This window comes from Gobio gobio (assembly GCF_949357685.1).
Source record: "Gobio gobio genome assembly, chromosome: 1".
In the NCBI taxonomy this organism is placed as follows: domain Eukaryota; kingdom Metazoa; phylum Chordata; class Actinopteri; order Cypriniformes; family Gobionidae; genus Gobio; species Gobio gobio.
Window position 1 is genome coordinate 74,026,521 of NC_137097.1, and position 20,615 is coordinate 74,047,135.

At 38.0% G+C, this 20,615-nt stretch overlaps 1 protein-coding gene across 2 annotated transcripts in view; it reads left to right on the forward strand.

Moving 5' to 3' along the window:
* Positions 1-20,615, forward strand: part of ubn2b (ubinuclein 2b) — a 33,840-nt gene that overhangs the window by 12,246 nt on the left and 979 nt on the right. For both annotated transcript variants that reach the window (XM_079814095.1, XM_079814096.1), the window contains 9 exons: positions 1,908-2,379; positions 4,335-4,405; positions 4,580-4,816; positions 7,493-7,603; positions 7,718-7,861; positions 7,943-7,993; positions 11,067-12,186; positions 14,438-14,633; positions 20,543-20,611. In XM_079814095.1, the coding sequence (XP_079670221.1) occupies positions 1,908-2,379; positions 4,335-4,405; positions 4,580-4,816; positions 7,493-7,603; positions 7,718-7,861; positions 7,943-7,993; positions 11,067-12,186; positions 14,438-14,633; positions 20,543-20,611 (2,471 nt within the window). The remainder of the gene's footprint in view (positions 1-1,907; positions 2,380-4,334; positions 4,406-4,579; positions 4,817-7,492; positions 7,604-7,717; positions 7,862-7,942; positions 7,994-11,066; positions 12,187-14,437; positions 14,634-20,542; positions 20,612-20,615) is intronic.

Consider the following 20,615-nt stretch of genomic DNA (forward strand, 5'->3'; position numbering starts at 1 on the left):
ATTCTCAACACATAATCATCTTCATTAAAAGTTAAGAAACTGAATGATCTGACCAGTGCTGTTGCCGCGCTCTCTCATATTGCAGTCTTTGATTGTGAAATTAGCTGATGATCAATAAAATGCAGCTCATATCTGTTGTTTTCGGTGACGTGAACTTCATTAAATCTGCATATAGTGCGGGAATTGGAGATCGGATTGATATCCGTTTTGCAGAGACATATTTATGCCCCAAGTGTAAATGAAATCGTTTTGATAAATCCGAGAGCTTTGGTTTAACGCACTCGCGTCTCGCCTCCCTCTGCCATTGGATGCTACCGCGACAACGCACCTACGTGACAAATGACGGCAGAAAAGAATCAGCACATTATAATCGGTTTTGTTCTATTACTGAACTGATACCGAATCGTCCTCGTCTGCATCGCGATGTATCGTAGAAACTAGGGCTGTGCGATATTGAAGAAAAATGCGATATCCTTGTTAAATAATTCGATATTCGATACGATATTGTTTGAAGTGTGTAAAATCTATTTCTTTCCCCAACTGATATCGTTCACTTAAAGCATAACCGACTGTGTTTACATGAATACTCATCAAGACAGCCATTTTGACACAACTGTGTGTATTTGACAGTTCGAGTGTGTAACAAGACACGAAAAAAAGAACGGCTTGTGCGCACGTTTCGGTGTGTGTGTGTGTCAGACAGCGCGAGACTGCAAGGAGTTGTTTTTCACAAGTTATTGCGTTTAATAACTCTTTTTAACGTCAAGCTAGTCACATAAGTAACAGTCGTGTGCTCAGTCTATTCTCTGCTATATGATTCAACCTAAAACTTACACTTTTCACAATGTTGAAGTAGCCTATTAAAATCATTCAGATATTGCGTGCCCTTGCGATATGCATATTGCGATATGTACATTTGCGATATTTCGATATAGTAGAAACGGTTCATTTCGACACCCCTAGTTCTGTGTGAACGTCCCATTTGTGTGTTTTCATTTGCAGCAGCTAATGGGACGGTTTTGGGTCTTTGAGAGTATTTGAGATTGTTCGTGAGTGTTTAAAGAAATATGTAGGAAATATGAGCCTGTATTAGAAAAATACATCGACTTGTAAACATTTGTCATTCCAAACCAGTTTTAATTTTTCCGTGGAACGCATATAGACTCAAAATATTGGGTTCAGTAAGATCTTTTTTTAAATGTTTTTGAAAGAGAGATTTTTGTTGAATTTATTTGAAGAAAAATACAAGAAAAACTGTGAATATATGTTAAAATTAGGGCTGTCAAAAGATTAATCGCATCCAAAATAAAAGTTTGTGTTTACATAATAAATGTGTGTGTACTCTGTTAATTATTATTTATATATAAATACACACACATTCATGTATATATTTAAGAAATATTTGCATGTATATACATTTATATAATCTATAATATATATAAATATAAATGTTTTATATATAAAAATATTTTTTTCTTAAATATATACATGCTTGTGTGTGTATTTATATATAAATAATAATTAACAGAGTACACACACACATATTATGTAAACACAAACTTTTATTTTGGATGCGATGAATCTTTTGACAGCCCTAGTTACAATGTAATGTATTCCTGTGATCAAAGCTGTATTTCCAGCATCATTACTCCAGTCTAGTGTCACATGATCCTTCAGAAATCACTGATATGAGGATTTGATGCTCAAGAAACATTTAGTTGAAAACCGTGTTGCTTCATATTTTTGTGTACACCAGCAATTATTTGAAATGGAGATATTTTGTTACATTTATAAATGTTTAAAGTTAAAATGCTTGAATTTTCTTACTGCCTTCATCTCAACTCTTCATCCCAAACTTTTGAACGGTAGTGTGTGTGACAACCGCTTTTTTTGTGTGTTTCTGATAGTGTGTCCGCCCTGAACCGGCCGGAGAAGAAGAAGAGGAAGAAGCTGATGAAGGACTCTCTGTCTCTGGCGGCCATGCTCCGTCGCTTCACCCGGGAGAAAGAGGAGATCCGCAAGAAGAACCCGTCCTCCACCGTCAAGCTCATTCGCGCTCCGCCAAACGCAGCTGCCGCCGCCACCACCGCCCCGAGCACCGACCTGACCATGACCGACCTGACCTCTGACCCGGCGATGATGTCACTGCTGGGCGGGACCACGGAGAACGACATGCTGCAGGAGCTGATGGGCGATCTGGACTTCGGGCTGCTGGACTCTCCTCAACCGTCCAGTCCGGGGCAGAGCGAGAACGGCACCGCTGCGGCCCAGAAGGCGGGAGCCGCGGGCCGGGTGCAGAAGACGGGGTTAATGGCGCCTCCACCTCTTCCCAGCAGCCTCCCTGCTCCGCTTATCAAACGCATAGAGGACCTGCGGGCGGTGAGTGCTGACGTCCACATCACTGTGTGTGTGTAAACTAAATGAGAAGATGTCATTCTCAACGGTTCATTCTCAAGTAATTTCATGGATATGTAGTTGCTGTGTGTGTGTGTGCGCCATCTTGTCTTTCCAGGCAGATTCCAGTGGAGAGAGAGAGAGAGTGAAGGAGAGAGAGGTGTAGGAGGAAGAGAAGATCAACATGATAGAGAGAAAGTAGACAGAATACAGTGAGAACAGCAGGAGAGGCAGGTTAGAAAGACGGAAGAAAACAGGGTCAAATAGTGTCAGTGACTCAGAAGATGCTGTGTTGTTTCTGATATCGATTAAAACAGTGAGGAGATCTATGAGGCAGATGCAGTGGGATGATGGGATGCTTCTTTAATCTTTTAAAGTCGACATGGCATGACATTTGCAACTTATTTTACTTTCATTATGTGAAACAGGTTATTCACCTGGAAAGTTTAGCGCTGGGCTTCATTTTATTCATAAGGATTAAATTGATTGTATTGGGTATGTTTTATAATTTAGTGCGTATATATGAAAAATTTATCGACGGCGTTAACGCGTTAATTTGCCCAGCCCTAATATTTATTTATTTTTTATATATATATATATATATATATATATATATATATATATATATATATATATATATATATATATATATATATATATATATATATATATATAAAAAAAAAAAAAATATTAGGGCTGGGCAAATTAACGCGTTAACGCCGTCGATAAATTTTTCAGCTTAACGCATTAAAAATATTTAACGCAAATAACGCAGCCTCTGTTTTTATATCCATTTTTGCAGAGCGTTACATGATCACCACGCTCCTATTCATGTAAATGCTTCCAAGCGCAACAAGACACAAGAGAACGTGCTGTATGCCAGTGTCCTGTGTGTGTGTGTGTGTGTGTGTGTGTGTGTGTGTGTTCGGTCTGTGTGGCTGCGTCTCATGTCAGTTAATCGAGTGACACACACACACACACACGACGCACAGACAGACTTGCGTCAGTTTCCTGCTCACATTGAGTTCTCTTTTGCTCATGAACAAACAATAACAACACAGAACATTTTGAGTATTCTCATATTAGGAGTCTTAAATTAGTTAAATAACGTCTTAAATGAACTTGAAGAGTTGTGAGGAAATGAGATGCGCGTGACAGCGCGTGAGATCCGCGGCTGTTCTTAAAGTGACAGTAGCACTGATGATGCCAGTCATTAATGTTCATCAAAGAACAACGGGAACAGAGAAAAGTGTAGCTTTAATGATGATTAATCTACATTTCATTTATTATTTATGCAGTTAAGAAAGGTGTTTGATAACCTACATTTCTGTATATGTCTAACAGGGAAGGCCATGTGTAAATATAACATTTATTATAATGGGTTTATGTAAAGATTGTTTTAAGTTCACTTAAATTAAAAGTAGTTTTTTTAAAGCCTAATAAATGTTGAAATTGGGAGCTTTCAGTTATACTGTAATATAACGTCATTAATGTTTCATAGACACTTTAGTATCAGTGATACTGGCCTTCATTCATAAAAAGATGACAATACAACACATATTTAAAATATGCTGTCTTTAAATTGTTATACTTTAATTTGGAGAGTAACTGAAATTATTACAATATCAAAATATTAAAAACTTGCGATTTAATTACAGGGAAAAATTTTTTAATCGTTTCCCAGCACTAGTGTGTGTGTGTGTGTGTGTGTGTGATATCAGTTAATCGAGGGACACACTGACACACACACATGTGTGTGTGTATATATATATATATATATATATATGTGTGTGTGTATGAGCTGCTTTTTTCTATGCAAGATGAATTTTTTATTTTGCTACATTTCTTTAACCCATTTGTCATAATGAAGATGGCCATGGGTGCTGGAATGGCATTAAATAACATTTGTAGCCGTTGTTAACTGCTTGTTTTTCTCCCAGGCGTCTCGTCAGTTTGATATGGAGGGCAGGAAGAAGTTTTTCACGCTGGACATGAACAACATCCTGCTGGAGTGAGTTCTTTTGGCTGAGGTTTTCATTCCCAGCGTCTCTCGTTGGTTCGATCCGCTCACACACATCTCTCTCTGTGTCTCTCTCTCTGTCTCTCTCTCTCTCTCTCTCTCTCTCTCTCTCTCTCTCTCTCTCTCTCTCTCTCTCTCTCTCTCTCTCTCTCTCTCTCTCTCCAGTATCGAGCTGCAGGTGCAGGAACAGCCTGCGACTGTGCGCGCCGGCGTCTACTCTCATCTGGAGGCGTTTGTGCCGTGTAATAAAGAGGCTCTGCTGAAGCGGCTGAAGAAGCTGAGTCTGAACATCCAGGACGACCGGCTGCGGGCGCCGCTGCTCAAGCTCAAGCTGGCCGTGTGCAGTGTCATGCCGGAGCAGATCGCACGATACAACATGGACTGCATGGCCAAAGTTGCCAAGTAAGAAACTGGACTACTACTTAGTGAGGATAAAAATATATATATATATATATCGTCGCTGCCCAATGAAACTCACGCATGTCACGCAACACCGTATGTCATACTTGGTACGGCATCTTTACATGTAACCATATTCTTGCCAGTGTAATGATATAATCCACATTTGACCAAAATTGAGTTTAAATGGACATACGTGCATATTTTACAGTAACGGTGGTCGATACGCGTTCTTCCGATCATTAATTAGAACGGCCAAGTGGCGTTTCATATTGACAGAGGAATACGTGCTGGACATTCTCAGCCTCTGGCAAGCGGTGATCGCAGTATGAGTGAGGCCGTAGCATTACAGGATATAATTTGATCAGTTTGACTAAGAAAAAAAAAAGTTTGAATCCTATCAATGAGACCGAGTTTATTTACATACTAGCTAGCAAACTAATCTGTGAAGAACTAGATTAGAACTAAACTGTGGAGAGCTTCAATGTCGTACTTTCGGCTATCCAGTGCTGAGCTTCGATGAAACTTCACGAGACCGGCGAGATGCTTCCACAGGGCGGGAGATACGCGGCGTGATTGACAGCTTTGACTCCAAATGGATATACGTGAAAATCAGATGACATGATTTCACAGCTTTTCATTGGCCATTTAGATATGTGAAGCATACTGTATACGGAAATGAACCTGGACATTCAATCCGTCGAAAAATCTCAAAATCGGCAAAATGGACATACCTGGTTTTCATCGGACAGCGACGAGATATATATATATATATATTTATTGGAAGGATAGTTCACCACAAAAATGTCCCGCTCTCACCTGTCCATATAATGACAGTGAATAGCAACCAGCATCAAGCTTTTTAAAAAAGACGCAAAAGTAGCACAGAATGATCCCGTCTTGTCATATATCCCGAGTTTTCTGGGAGTATATGAAATTAAATGTAATGTATTATTTAACCCTCTGGTGCTCTTCGTTTAGGGGTCGCATTGGTCGTCTTCCCGGTCATAAGTGACCGGACACCTAAAAATTAAACTTCCTCCACCCCAGTAAAACCAATGCCATTTATTTTTCTTCAATAATATTTTTTCTTTTTAATTTTGTATTTTGAGATGATTTGATGGTATTTTTTATATTTATGCAATAATTATGGTCTATTTTTGCCATTGAAAATAATAAACTTCTTTTTTTTTTTTATACAGTATTTCAGGTTAAAATAAAGTCTAGGTTTTCCACATTTTTTAGTGCCCTCTGTTGGAATTATTTAAGAAAGCATGCAACCATGTGTGCAACCACTAGAGGTCTCAATGGAGAGGCTTGTGAATAATCTCAAATACTTTTTATTATAAAGTTTTAGATTTTATTTTGTTAGAAATAGTGATTTAAAGTGTTAGTTTATGCATTATGATTATTATAATAATAATGTGAGTGGATGTGTCAATGTCACACTCTTGATGACTTTTTTCAGCATTGTGGCCGATTTGTAGAGAGTTTTTTGCTGATTTCCCATTAATTTCCTATGGTGGTCATTTTTGACTGAAGAGCACAAGTGGGAGTATTATTTTTTTTTTACGACCACTTAGTATGCTCGAATCATGCCCTCAATTAAAAATTAAAAATGTGGTTCATAGGTGTGTGTGTGTGTGTGTGGATGTGTCAATATCACACTCTTGATGTTTTAGAGCATCACCCCTTCACTGCTGTGTACTTTTTTCAGCATCGTGGCCGATTTGTAGATTGTACACACAAATATTCAGTGAATTTTGCTGGCATCTAATGGGGAAACTGCGCCCAAACAAACTCTGACTGAAAGCTCATTTTTTGAGATATCAACCTAAAATTTGAAACAACTTTTTTAGATTTATGGCTTTGTTTTTCTAGCGGTTTTAGAGTTCAATATGCTTTTATTTTCTATTAAATATTATTCATAAATCATTTTCATAAACTTAAACCTCTAACACTCTTTTGGTTTCACTTTTTAGACTTCAACAATAATCTGCCAAGGGTCTTCTTTAAAATGAGACCAAACTTAAAGAAGAACTTCACTGCTGTGTACTTTTTTCAGCATTTTTCAGCATTGTGTACACACAATTATTCAGTGAATTTGTGTTTTTGCTGATTTCCCATTCATTTCCTATGGTCGTTCATTTATGACCGAAGACAATGAACACTACTTTTTTTTTTTACGACAAATTAGCATGCTCGAATCATGACCCCGATTTTTTTATTTTATTTTGTGTGTTTACATACCTAATGCTAGAAAAGTCACCAAGTTTCATATTCTGATGAAGCTGTGAATTTTTTTTTTTTGTTTAATTTCAAAACCGAAACGACCGAAGAGCACCAGAGGGTTAACAAAAATCCTGACTTCAGTTGTCGGTCATGTGTTCGTGAGCCTCTGTTAGCGCCACAGTTCGCTCCGTCTCGCCCAGAAGGATTTTATAGGGCCTAAAACATGTCGTTTTTGTTAAACTTTTAATAAACTGTAGAAGTTTCATGATTTCAATTAATTAGACATGCTTTTTGATGACTCAAATTTAATCTAACCATTAAAATGGAGTCCAAAAAAATGTAAACGGAGGAAAACAAATGGAATCAAATGGAAAAAACTGAATTTGGGGAAAGCTGATAAATGAAGAGCCCACTGTGTGTTTACTGTTGTGTATTGTGTTTGTGCAGGCAGCACACCGAAGACGGCGACAGAAACGGCTCAGAGGAGGAAGACGATGAGAAGCCAGGACGAAGAGTGATGGGACCCAGGAAGAAATTCGTGTGGGACGACAAACTCAGGTGAAAGTCTGACCTTTTAGAGAATGAGTGAGCACAGATCAATAGTGTGATCGTCAGGAGACAGACTTGCAGTGGGAGCTTGACGTGTGTGTGTGTGTGTGTGTGTTTGCGCAGGACTCTGCTGTGTAATCTGGTGCGGGTGAAGCTGGGCTGTTACGAGCTGGAGGCTCAGAGTTCACTCTCAGCCGAGGATTACCTCAAGGTCTTCATGGAGGCCGAGGTCAAACCGCTTTGGCCCAAAGGATGGATGCAGGCCAGGTGGGTTTCGGCCGGTGAATGATGATGATGATGATTCACTAAACATCCCGACTGATTTCTCTCTTTCTCTCTGTTTCTCAGGATGCTGTTTAAAGAGAGCCGAATAGCTCACAATCATCTCACAGGAAATACGTGAGTTTCTCTCTTGGAGGAGAGGTTATTTTTAAAACACGAACTAGATGCTGAATCTAGATTTATAGTCAACATAAAATCATTTTGACCTACTTCTCTTCAGTGCACATTCACAGATCTATAGTGAGCGATTCGCAACTTATCTTTCTTTCATAATATGACACATGATGACTGACACAATTTAGGACTAGAATTGATGATTTTATTATTTTTCTTTGTGGGGAATTGATTCAATCATTTTAGGGGAATAACGTGCATAAATGAATTGTTCAGATTGAGAACAAAAACATATTAAAGTTAGGGATGCACCGAATCCAGATTTTTGGGGTTCGGCCGAATACCAAATCCACTGGTTAAGATTATGCCGATACCGAATACTATTCCCATCCTCAATCCTATCCCGATTCTTGTCCCAAGAGTCTGCGCTCAAACGTGGCGTCATCAAACTACGCCTTTATTTTGAACAGGCGACCTCTAGCGGACGGAAAAGTTACATAGTGCACCTTTTTAATATAACATTTATCGTGGCGTTTATATCTTTAAAATACTGTTCTCTTAGGCATCTGGTTTAATGATTTAAATATTCATCTGTACCTCACGTTAAACTATAATATGAGTATCGGATCAGCTACTTTTTAAAGTGTTCATATAAAATTTATCATGGCGTTTATATCTTTAAATGCTGTTCTCTTAGGCATCTGGTTATTTTTAAATATTAACAACTGAGATTTATTAATTACAGCCCACATTAAATCATTTTGATTTCTCTTCATTCACAGATCTATTGAGAGCGATTCATTTAGTTCATGTTAGAACATGTTTTTCTGCTAGTCGGCTCATTTTTCTAAACGTTTACCTGTAGTTAGGGTTGAATATAGAAAATAAGCCTGTTTCAAATACAAGCCGGTGCAGTTCGGTGATTTGGGTAAATAGAAGCCCGGGCTATTATTTGAAGTTTTACGGTAACTAATATTGCCACACAATATATTGAGTTTTCCTTTGACTAAAACTAGACTAAAATGACGAGACTTTTAGTCGACTAAAACTTGATTAAGATACCTTGAGTTGTCTTTGACTAAAATGACGAGACTTTTAGTCGACTAAAACTTGACCAAGATACCTTGAGTTGTCTTTGACTAAAACTAGACTAAAATGACGAGACTTTTAGTCGACTAAAACTTGACCAAGATACCTTGAGTTGTCTTTGACTAAAACTAGACTAAAATGACGAGACTTTTAGTCGACTAAAACTTGACCAAGATACCTTGAGTTGTCTTTGACTAAAACTAGACTAAAATGACGAGACTTTTAGTCGACTAAAACTTGACTAAGATACCTTGAGTTGTCTTTGACTAAAATGACGAGACTTTTAGTCGACTAAAACTTGACTAAGATACCTTGAGTTGTCTTTGACTAAAATGACGAGACTTTTAGTCGACTAAAACTTGACCAAGATACCTTGAGTTGTCTTTGACTAAAACTAGACTAAAATGACGAGACTTTTAGTCGACTAAAACTTGATTAAGATACCTTGAGTTGTCTTTGACTAAAATGACGAGACTTTTAGTCGACTAAAACTTGACCAAGATACCTTGAGTTGTCTTTGACTAAAACTAGACTAAAATGACGAGACTTTTAGTCGACTAAAACTTGACCAAGATACCTTGAGTTGTCTTTGACTAAAACTAGACTAAAATGACGAGACTTTTAGTCGACTAAAACTTGACTAAGATACCTTGAGTTGTCTTTGACTAAAATGACGAGACTTTTAGTCGACTAAAACTTGACTAAGATACCTTGAGTTGTCTTTGACTAAAATGACGAGACTTTTAGTCGACTAAAACTTGACTAAGATACCTTGAGTTGTCTTTGACTAAAACTAGACTAAAATGACGAGACTTTTAGTCGACTAAAACTTGACTAAGATACCTTGAGTTGTCTTTGACTAAAATGACGAGACTTTTAGTCGACTAAAACTTGACCAAGATACCTTGAGTTGTCTTTGACTAAAACTAGACTAAAATGACGAGACTTTTAGTCGACTAAAACTTGACCAAGATACCTTGAGTTGTCTTTGACTAAAACTAGACTAAAATGACGAGACTTTTAGTCGACTAAAACTTGACTAGGATACCTTGAGTTGTCTTTTGACTAAAACTAGACTAAAATGACGAGACTTTTAGTCGACTAAAACTTGACTAAGATACCTTGAGTTGTCTTTGACTAAAACTGGACTAAAATGACGAGACTTTTAGTCGACTAAAACTTGACTAAGATACCTTGAGTTGTCTTTGACTAAAATGACGAGACTTTTAGTCGACTAAAACTTGACTAAGATACCTTGAGTTGTCTTTGACTAAAACTGGACTAAAATGACGAGACTTTTAGTCGACTAAAACTTGACTAAGATACCTTGAGTTGTCTTTGACTAAAATGACGAGACTTTTAGTCGACTAAAACTTGACTAAGATACCTTGAGTTGTCTTTGACTAAAATGACGAGACTTTTAGTCGACTAAAACTTGGCTAAGATACCTTGAGTTGTCTTTGACTAAAACTAGACTAAAATGACGAGACTTTTAGTCGACTGAAACTTGACTAAGATACCTTGAGTTGTCTTTGATTAAAATGACGAGACATTTAGTCGACTAAAAGTCTCGTAATTTTAGCCAAAAGACAACTCAAGGTATCTTAGTCAAGTTTTAGTCGACTAAAAGTCTCGTCATTTTAATCAAAGATACCTTGAGTTGTCTTTTGGCTAAAATGACGAGACTTTTAGTCGACTAAAACTTGACTAACAAAAAAAGATATGTGAATGACTAAATATGACTAAAACTAACAAGGACATTTGGCACAAGACTAAGACTAAATTAAAAATAGGTGTCAAAATGAACACTAGGCCATCGTTTGGAAACCTATCAGCGTGTAAACCTGTGGGCTATAGTGTCAATAATAAACACATGATAAAATTAATCATATTTATAATGTTTAATTGTATGTATTTTATTATTTGATTTAAACATTGTGTCTGTTTGAGTGTCTGACCGTTCAAACTTGCCCTGATTTGTTTTCAGAGTAAAGAAACGGATGTTACCCACTCCCAAAGCCAAACCCAAGCCTCAGGAGAGCGGTGTTCTCCAGCGGACGCCCATCTCTGTGGACGCCGCCCCTCCTCTCACATCCACACCCGTCCAGCGAGTGCCGTCCCCGCCGGAGCCCATCTGCCTGTCGGACTCTCTGGACGAGGATCTGACGGCCCCATCGCTGGACTCCATCTCTCACGCTCTGGCCATGCTCAGCAGTGTGGCCAAAGGCCTGGTCCAGTCCGACAGTCCGCCCGAAACCATCACACCCAAACCGACCCAGTCGCTGCACGCGTCTCCACACCTGTCCAAAAAGAGCACCAACACCCCGCCGCCTCCATCTCCCAGCATCCTCTCCTCTTCATCTGCGTCTCCGGGCGTTAAAGGAGTGAGCGTCCTGTCGCAGGTTCAGAGACATTCGGTTATTCCCGCCCAGCGACCGACGGCGACTCCGCCCACCAAGATGGCCATGTCCCAGCCGAAGCCCCGCCCACCTCCTACATCATCGCCTCTTCACGCCCCTCAAAAGATTCAGGCGGCGAAAACGGTGGTCACTATGTCACCGGGTCTCATCAAAACAAGCAATAACAGCTCATCACTGCAGTCGCGCACACTTCTCGCCACTTCCTCGCCGTCGCTTATAAACGTCAAATCCGTGCAGCCTTTCCATGTGACCGTGACGCCGCCAATCAAGAAACTCCACGAGTCGCCCAAACCCGGCTTCATCACGCCCATGCAGGCCACGCTCACCAAATCACCGCACAACCCCAGCTCGCCCATCATCAAGCTCACGCCCACCGGCTCGCCCGTCTCCAGAACGCCTACATTACCCAGCATGCACCAGCACACCTCCAAGAGCCCGGGCTTCCATGCGGGGTTCATCGCCGGCGGTTACAGCTCCCCCGTGGGGCAGAAGAATTCTTCTCAGGGCAACAACATCTCCAGCCTCACCACGACAACCGCAGCTATCGCCAAGCAACCGGTGACCAGCGCTTCGCCCGTGGCAGGGACGGCCAATCACAGCCAGCGACACAGACAAGTGGGCGGAGCTAATCAGGGGGTGAAGACAATCACATCCGTGTCTACGGCCGCGGCGTCTCAGCTCTCACAGGTCCGTCTTATTTTATTAACCCTCTGGTGCTCTTCGGAAATGTTCTGTTTTGAAATGTTAAAAATCACAGCTTCATCGGAATGATATGAAACTTGGCTTTTCTAGCATTAGGTATGTTAACACACAAAAAAATCGGGGTCATGATTCGAGCATGCTAATTGGTCGTAAAAAAAAGTAGTGTTCATTGTCTTCGGTCATAAATGACCGACCATAGGAATTGAATGGGAAATCGGCAAAAACACAAAAATTCACTGCTCCACCATAACTTCCGCTAAGTGAGGTCAAAATACGAGCCTGGTCATAGAAGTATCGATAGTAGATGCCTCATTCTACTGATCCGTGCAGGCGCTAATGAGGCATCTACGTATACATCTATGACCAGCAAAAGTTTATTTAAAAGTGAACTAATTCTTTAAGTTTGGTCTCATTTTAAAGAAGACCCTTGGCAGATTATTGTTGAAGTCTAAAAAGTGAAACCAAAAGAGTGTTAGAGGTTTAAGTTTATGAAAATGATTTATGAATAATATTTTATAGAAAATAAAAGCATCTTGAACTCCTAAAACTGCTAGAAAATCAAAGCCATAAATCTAAAAAAGTTGTTTCAAATTTTAGGTTGATATCTCAAAAAATGAGCTTTCAGTCAGAGTTTGTTTGGGCGCAGTTTCCCCATTAGATGCCAGCAAAATTCACTGAATATTTGTGTGTACAATCTTCAAATCGGCCACAATGCTGAAAAAAAGTACACAGCAGTGAAGGGGTGATGCTCTAAAACATCAAGAGTGTGATATTGACACATCCACTCACACACACACACTTATACACACAAACACACCTATGAAAAACTGAACCTATGAACCACATTTGGATTTTTTTTTAAATCACTGCTTCATCAGAATGATATGAAACTTGGTTTTTCTAGCATTATGTATGTAAACACACAAAAATCGGGGTCATGATTCGAGCATGCTAATTGGTCGTTAAAAAAAAGTAGCGTTTATTGTCTTCGGTCATAAATGACCGACCATAGGAAATGAATGGGAAATCGGCAAAAACACAAAAAGTTACTGAATAATTGTGTGTACAATCTACAAATCGGCCACAATGCTGAAAAAAAGTACACAGCAGTGAAGGGGTGATGCTCTAAAACATCAAGAGTGTGATATTGACACATCCACTCACACACACACGCACACTTACACGCACACACTTATACACACACACACACACACACACACATGCATGCACGCACACATTTATACATACATACACACACACTCACACTCTCACACACACACACTTATACATACACACACACTCACACAAACACACGTGCACACACTTAAACATACACACACACACACACACTCACACACACACACACTTATACACAAACACACACACACACACACACACACACACACACACACACCTATGAAAATCTGAACCTATGAACCACATTTTGAATTTTTAAAAATCACAGCTTCATCAGAATGATATGAAACTTGGTGACTTTTCTAGCATTAGGTTTGTAAACACACACAAAAAATTGAGGGCATGATTCGAGCATGCTAAGGGGTCGTAAAAAAAATACTCCCACTTGTGCTCTTCGGTCAGAAATGACCACCATAGGAAATTAATGGGAAATCAGCAAAAACACAAATTCACAGAAAAAATCTATATTTCTAACACCAAAAAAAAAAATCTAAAACTTTATAATAAATAGTCTTTGAATTTTTTAAAATATATATTCAAATCCATCTAAAAAAAAAAAAAAATCATTAAATGTGTTCAAAAGAGAACTAGTGTATCCTCAAGCCTCTCCATTGAGACCTCTAGTGGTTACACACATGATTGCAGGATTTCTTAAATAATTCCAACAGAGGGCGCTAATCTGCCTTCAAAAAATATGTATTTTGAAGGCCTAGTCTCTATTTTAACCTGAAATACTGCAATACATTTTTTTTATTATCATTATTACAAATAAAAAAAATAAAAAAAAACATTTCAATGGCAAAAATAGACCATAATTATTGCATAAATATAAAAAAATACCATCAAATCATCTCAAAATACAAAATTAAAAAGAAAAAATATTATTGAAGAAAAATATATTGCATTGGTTTTACTGGGGTGGAGGAGGTTTAATTTTTAGGTGTCTGGTCACTTATGAATGTATTGATTAATTATTATTATTTTACTGTAGCATGACTGATGCGGTGTGTAGTGAACCGGTGTAATGATGATTCTGCAGGTGTCGTCCCCCAGCGCTCTCCTCAGTTCGGCCGGGCCGTCCCTGCCCATGGGCTTCGGGATGCTGGGAGGACTGGTTCCCGTCTCTCTCCCGTTCCAGTTTCCAAACCTGCTGAATCTTCCTTCATCTGTGGTTTCCACGGCGACCACCAGCGGCTCGACCAATCCCAGCAGCTCAGGGTTCACCCTTTCCCAGAGTGAGTCGCTCGTCACACACCACTTAATACAAATATGGGATGCTTTATTTATTTTATAGTGAGGTGAATTTTTACGTGCTTTATTAGATCTCACAGAATTGACACACTTTGCGTTTAAAAAAACTAAAATGAATGCTGTAATGTTCTTGTGTAATGAGCTTTTATTACTGATTATAACAGTTTATATATTGAAATTTGAAAGGTGAAGAATTACCAGTGTGTTATTTATTTATTTATTTGAACCCTTGTGCATCAATTAAAAAAAGTTACACATAGGTCCATAGAGGACATAAAAACGTCATAAAATGTTTATATTGGGAGCACAAACTTAAAGGATTAGTTCACTTTTAAATAAACTTTTGCTGATAATTTCCTCACCCCCATGTCATCCAAGATGTCCATGTCTTTCTTTCTGCAGTCGAAAAGAAATTAAGGTTTTTGATGAAAACAGTCCAGGATTGTTCTCCATATAATGGACTTCAATGGGCTCCAAACGGTTCAAATGACAGTTTCAGTGCAGCTTCAAAGGGCTTTAAACGACACCAGATGATGAATAAGGGTCTTATCTAGACAAACCATCAGTTTCTGAGAGAAACCCAGCAGTATTTATGCTATTATTTTACCTCTTATCAGACGAACGTGATCATCTCTGAGCTCAGCCATAACTTCCGCTTGGTGAGGTCCAGAGATGTATAGTAACGAAGTAGAACTACTTCACTACTGTACTTAAGTACTAAAAGGCAGTATCTGTACTTTACTAGAGTATTATTTTTTTCTCCTACTTCCACTTTTACTTCAGTACATATTTTCGATGAGTTTAATACTTTTACTCCGATATTTTTTTTATGTGCTGCATCGTTACTCGTTACTCGTTACAATTATAAAAATGTTATGAATCATTCCATTCCAAACCCACATTACCGCGCATGAGAGAGAGAGAGAGCGCGCGAGAGTGCGAGAGAGAGACAGAGCGCGCGAGAGCGTTAGAGAGAGAGCGCGCGAGCGCGCATTCACTGTCTTTAAAACAACACGAGCGTCTTGCTCAAATTGCTCTCTATTTGTTTACATAGTTAATGTGCACTGTGAAGTAACATATACAAACAACGAACAGCTGTATTTTTATTAACTAAGATTAACAAAGATTAATAAATACAGTCACAAATGTATTGATCATGGTTAGTTCATGTTAGTTATTAGTCTACATTAACTAATGTAATGTTAACAAATCAAACCATATTGTAAAGTGTTACAAACAAATCATTTACTCAGAACACCTCTTGAAATGAGAATATAAGTGTGCTTACCCCATTTTTTTTTAGTAAGAGTGGTTATAGTAAGATTTAATCTTAATGAACTACAGTATTTTCAGGTTATTTATATGACAATATGTAGAAAAATTACCTACCAACATTGTGATTGTCCTTTAGCTTAATCATTTGAAATAATAAAAACAATATAATGTTCAAACTTTTGACTACTTTCTTTAATAACTACATAACACAATACTTGTACTTTTACTTTCAGTACTTGAGTAGTACATTTTAAAATAAACTACTTGCAATACTTAAGTACAAAAAATGTTGAATACTTTGGTACTTCTACTTAAGTGTGGTGCTTAAAGAGCACTTCAACTTCTACTCAAGTCACTTTTTTGATAAGGAACTTGTACTTTTACTCAAGTATGTGTCTCTTGTACTTTATACATCTCTGGTGAGGTCAAAATACGAGCCTGGTCATAGATGTATCGATCGTAGATGCCTCATTCTACTGATCCGTGCAGGCGCTAATGAGGCATCTACGATCGATATATCTATGATCACGCTCGTATTTTGACCTCACTAAGCGGAAGTTATGGCTGAGCTCAGAGATGATCACGTTCGTCTGATAAGAGGTAAAATAATAGCATAAATACTGCTGGGTTTCTCTCAGAAACTGATGGTTTGTCTAGATAAGACCCTTATTCATCATCTGGTGTCGTTTAAAGCCCTTTGAAGCTGCACTGAAACTGTCATTTGAACCGTTTGGAGCCCATTGAAGTCCATTATATGGAGAAAAACCCTGGACTGTTTTCATCCAAAACCTTAATTTCTTTTCGACTGCAGAAAGAAAGACATGGACATCTTGGATGACATGGGAGTGAGGAAATTATCAGCAAAAGTTTATTTAAAAGTGAACTAATCCTTTAAATTTGGTCAGATTATTGTTGAAGTCTAAAAAGTGAAACCAAAGAGTGTTAGAGGTTTAAGTTTATGAAAATGATTTATGATTAATATTTTATATAAAATAAAAGCATGTTGAACTGCAAAACTGCTAGAAAATCAAAGCCATAAACCTAAAAAAGTTGTTTCAAATTTTAGGTTGATATCTCAAAAAATGAGCTTTCAGTCAGAGTTTGTTTGTGCTCAGTTTCCCCATTAGATCCCAGTAAAACTCCACTGGGACACAGTGTTTGGATTTGTGATTTACAGAACAGTTGAGTTTTTCTCTCTCAAATATTACAAGCACTCGTGTAACGGAGGCCAGCTAGTAGTTGGAGCGGGGCGGTTCGAACAGGAGGGGTCACACACACACACACACACACACACACACTTTTTTTTATTACACACATACAAACCACTCTCTGACATCCATACCAACACACCCACACAGTTACAGCTGCGTAATTTATCCTGTTGGCTTTATAATATACAGGAGCAGAAAACAGGAATAAAGTGAGTATTTGTTTTATAGGCCTAACCTGAAAAAATGGCACCATCCGGTAAAAAAATAGTAAATTTTGAAGCCTTGCCAACAGAATAAAAGCCTATCCGGTTGTCAAACGCTCTCATACCACAAGGAAAAACAACAAATTGTGCTAATATACACACACACAATGTGATGTAATACTACAAAAAAATTATAATCATAACCTTTATCTCCATACCAAAATTCCAGATGCCCAGACAGTGATTCATCTTTTATAAATCGTTAAAATATTAATGTCTGTGACGCTCCGAGCCCAGAGACTGTTGTGTAGACTGTAAGTGTTTAAAATGTTTAATATGAATAAATAGCGTTCATAAACAGCCGTCGATGGCATTCTCAAGAGAAACGAGTGGAGGCTCGGACCCAAAACCGGCGTTTCTTACGTCACGACTCAACAAAGATCGCATAATTTTATAGATGAATGGCAATGGGATTAAACATGGCAGTTTCAATGGGGACATTTTTGTCCAAAAGACGCTGAGAGGAAGTATTTTATGCACCTAGTGCAAAATACATTTTTTAAAGGAAATGGGGGTGAAATATAAAAATACCACAGGCAATGTTTTAAAAAAAAACAAGGCAAAAATGTCCATAAGGATGCACAAGGGTTAAATATTGGACTCCATATCAACCTGAGAAAACTCCTGCGATTGCTACATTTAATACTGTATTTGTTAAACTTTATAACATGTTTGATTTATTGTTTTTTTTTTTTTATTGCCACGTTCAGTTAAAGAACAGATAAACTCGTTGCTATAAAAAAAAGAAAATTAGCCCATGATTTACTCACCCTCAAGTCATCCTCGGTGTGTATGACATTCTTCTTTCAGACGAATACAATCTGAGTTATATATAAAAAGTCCCGGCTCTTCCAAGCTTTATCATGGCAGTGAATGGCTGTGTCGTTTTGAAGTTCATAAAAGTGCATCTATCCATCATATAACTGCATCTATCCATTATAAAAGTGCATCTATCCATCATATAACTGCATCTATCCATTATAAAAGTGCATCTATCCATCATATAACTGCATATATCCATTATAAAAGTGCATCTATCCATCATATAACTGCATATATCCATTATAAAAGTGCATATATCCATCATATAACTGCATATATCCATTATAAAAGTGCATCTATCCATCATATAACTGCATATATCCATTATAAAAGTGCATCTATCCATCATATAACTGCATCTATCCATTATAAAAGTGCATCTATCCATCATATAACTGCATATATCCATTATAAAAGTGCATCTATCCATCATATAACTGCATATATCCATTATAAAAGTGCATATATCCATCATATAACTGCATCTATCCATTATAAAAGTGCATATATCCATCATATAACTGCATCTATCCATTATAAAAGTGCATCTATCCATTATAAAAGTGCATATATCCATCATATAACTGCATCTATCCATTATAAAAGTGCATCTATCCATTATAAAAGTGCATCTATCCATTATAAAAGTGCATCTATCCATCATATAACTGCTCCACACTGCTCCGGGGGGTTAATAAAGGCCTTCTGAAGCGAAGTGGCGCTTTTGAGTAAGAAAAATGTCCATATTTAAAACTTCATAGACTGTAATCTCTAACTGTTGCACACGCGTTCACGAGAGATTGGCGTTCCAGCGTATGGCGCTCTGGTGAGAATATGCCAGTTCTCGAGAGAACTAGGGATACAACAAGTTCGGTACGGCATTCACGGTTCAAAACGTGCTTGCGAATGGTTTTTTTCGGTTTTGCATTTAAATAATAATTTTTCTACACATTCTATCATTTGCTGTCATCCCAAAACTGAACAACGCGACATACATTCACATCACAGGTTAGTGGTAGAGTTATACTCACGGAACACTATAGTTACTCACAATCACCAAAGTTCATTATTTGCATGCGTTTTAAAGCCTTGCCGGACTAAAAGCCTGTCAAACACGTGATTACTGCACTAAGTAGTCGTCTTACTGCGCTTATACTGTCAAATACACACACGGTTAACCCTAAACACAGTCGTTATGTCTAAAGTGAAAGTAAAATCGGCGTGTGTCTGTATATTAGATGCACGCAGGTCTTAAATTGACAGCAGCGCAGCCTATAGTGAACACACCGTCCTTAAAGGGACAGTTCACCTATAAAATTATGTAATTATTTACTCACTCTAATATTGTCCCAAACCTGTATTCATTTCTTCTGTTGAACACAGACAACTGATGGTAGCCATTGACATCTACATTATTATTTCCTACAATGGGGAACAGCAACTGTTTGGTTTCCAACATTCTTCAAAATATGTTATGTCCAACAGAAGAAATAACTTTATTCAGGTTTAAAACAACTTGAGCGCCAGTAATCGATGACAGAATTTATTTTTGAGTGAACTATTCCTTTAATGTTAATACAACAACAAAAGACAAACAGAAAATCTCTCACTGCTCTTGACTGAAAAACTAATACAGCTTTAATAAGAATCAATGTATATTTTATAGTGAAGTCTGTGTAGTGTTTTGATTTTACATTTATTCATTCAATATCAAACTTAAATGCTGCTGTACAGCTCTGAGCTGCCACTGTATATTTATTTTATATTATACAATACACTAGGAATGTGTACAAGGGTTTTTTTAAGTAAAGTTTTAAGTTTAAGTAAGGTTTTTCAAGTCTTAATTAAGATAAATATATGATGGATAGATGCAGGACTTCAAAAAAACAGTCACTGCCATTATAAAGAAGAGCCTTTGTAATATAACTCAAGATTGTGTTCGTCTGAAAGAAGAATGTCATACACACCTAGGATGACTTGAGGATAATTTTCATTTTCGGGTTTAACTAAAAACGTCCAAACTGCTTCTAATAGCAAGTCACGGTCGTGGTAAAACTTTCAAATGCGGCAAACTTTTGTAATGTTGAAAACCGCTTCACATTGTAACTTAAAACCTGTTCATACAGACTTAAGTTTGCCGTGTTTGTTGGGAAAATCTCATTGATTAGTTAGCGCACTGTAAGTACTTGTTAGTCGTGTGTGTGTTTAGTAGTTTCTGTGGCTCATCTTCTGCTCTTCATGATTTCCTCCATTGATCATCCCATCTCCTCATGCGTGTTGTGTGTGTGTGTGTGTGTGTGTGTGTGTCCCGTCTCTCCTCAGATGTGTTAAAGGGTCTCATGTCAGGGGCTCAGGCCGCTCTGCCGCCACACTTACAGCTGGCGTTCTCAGGTAA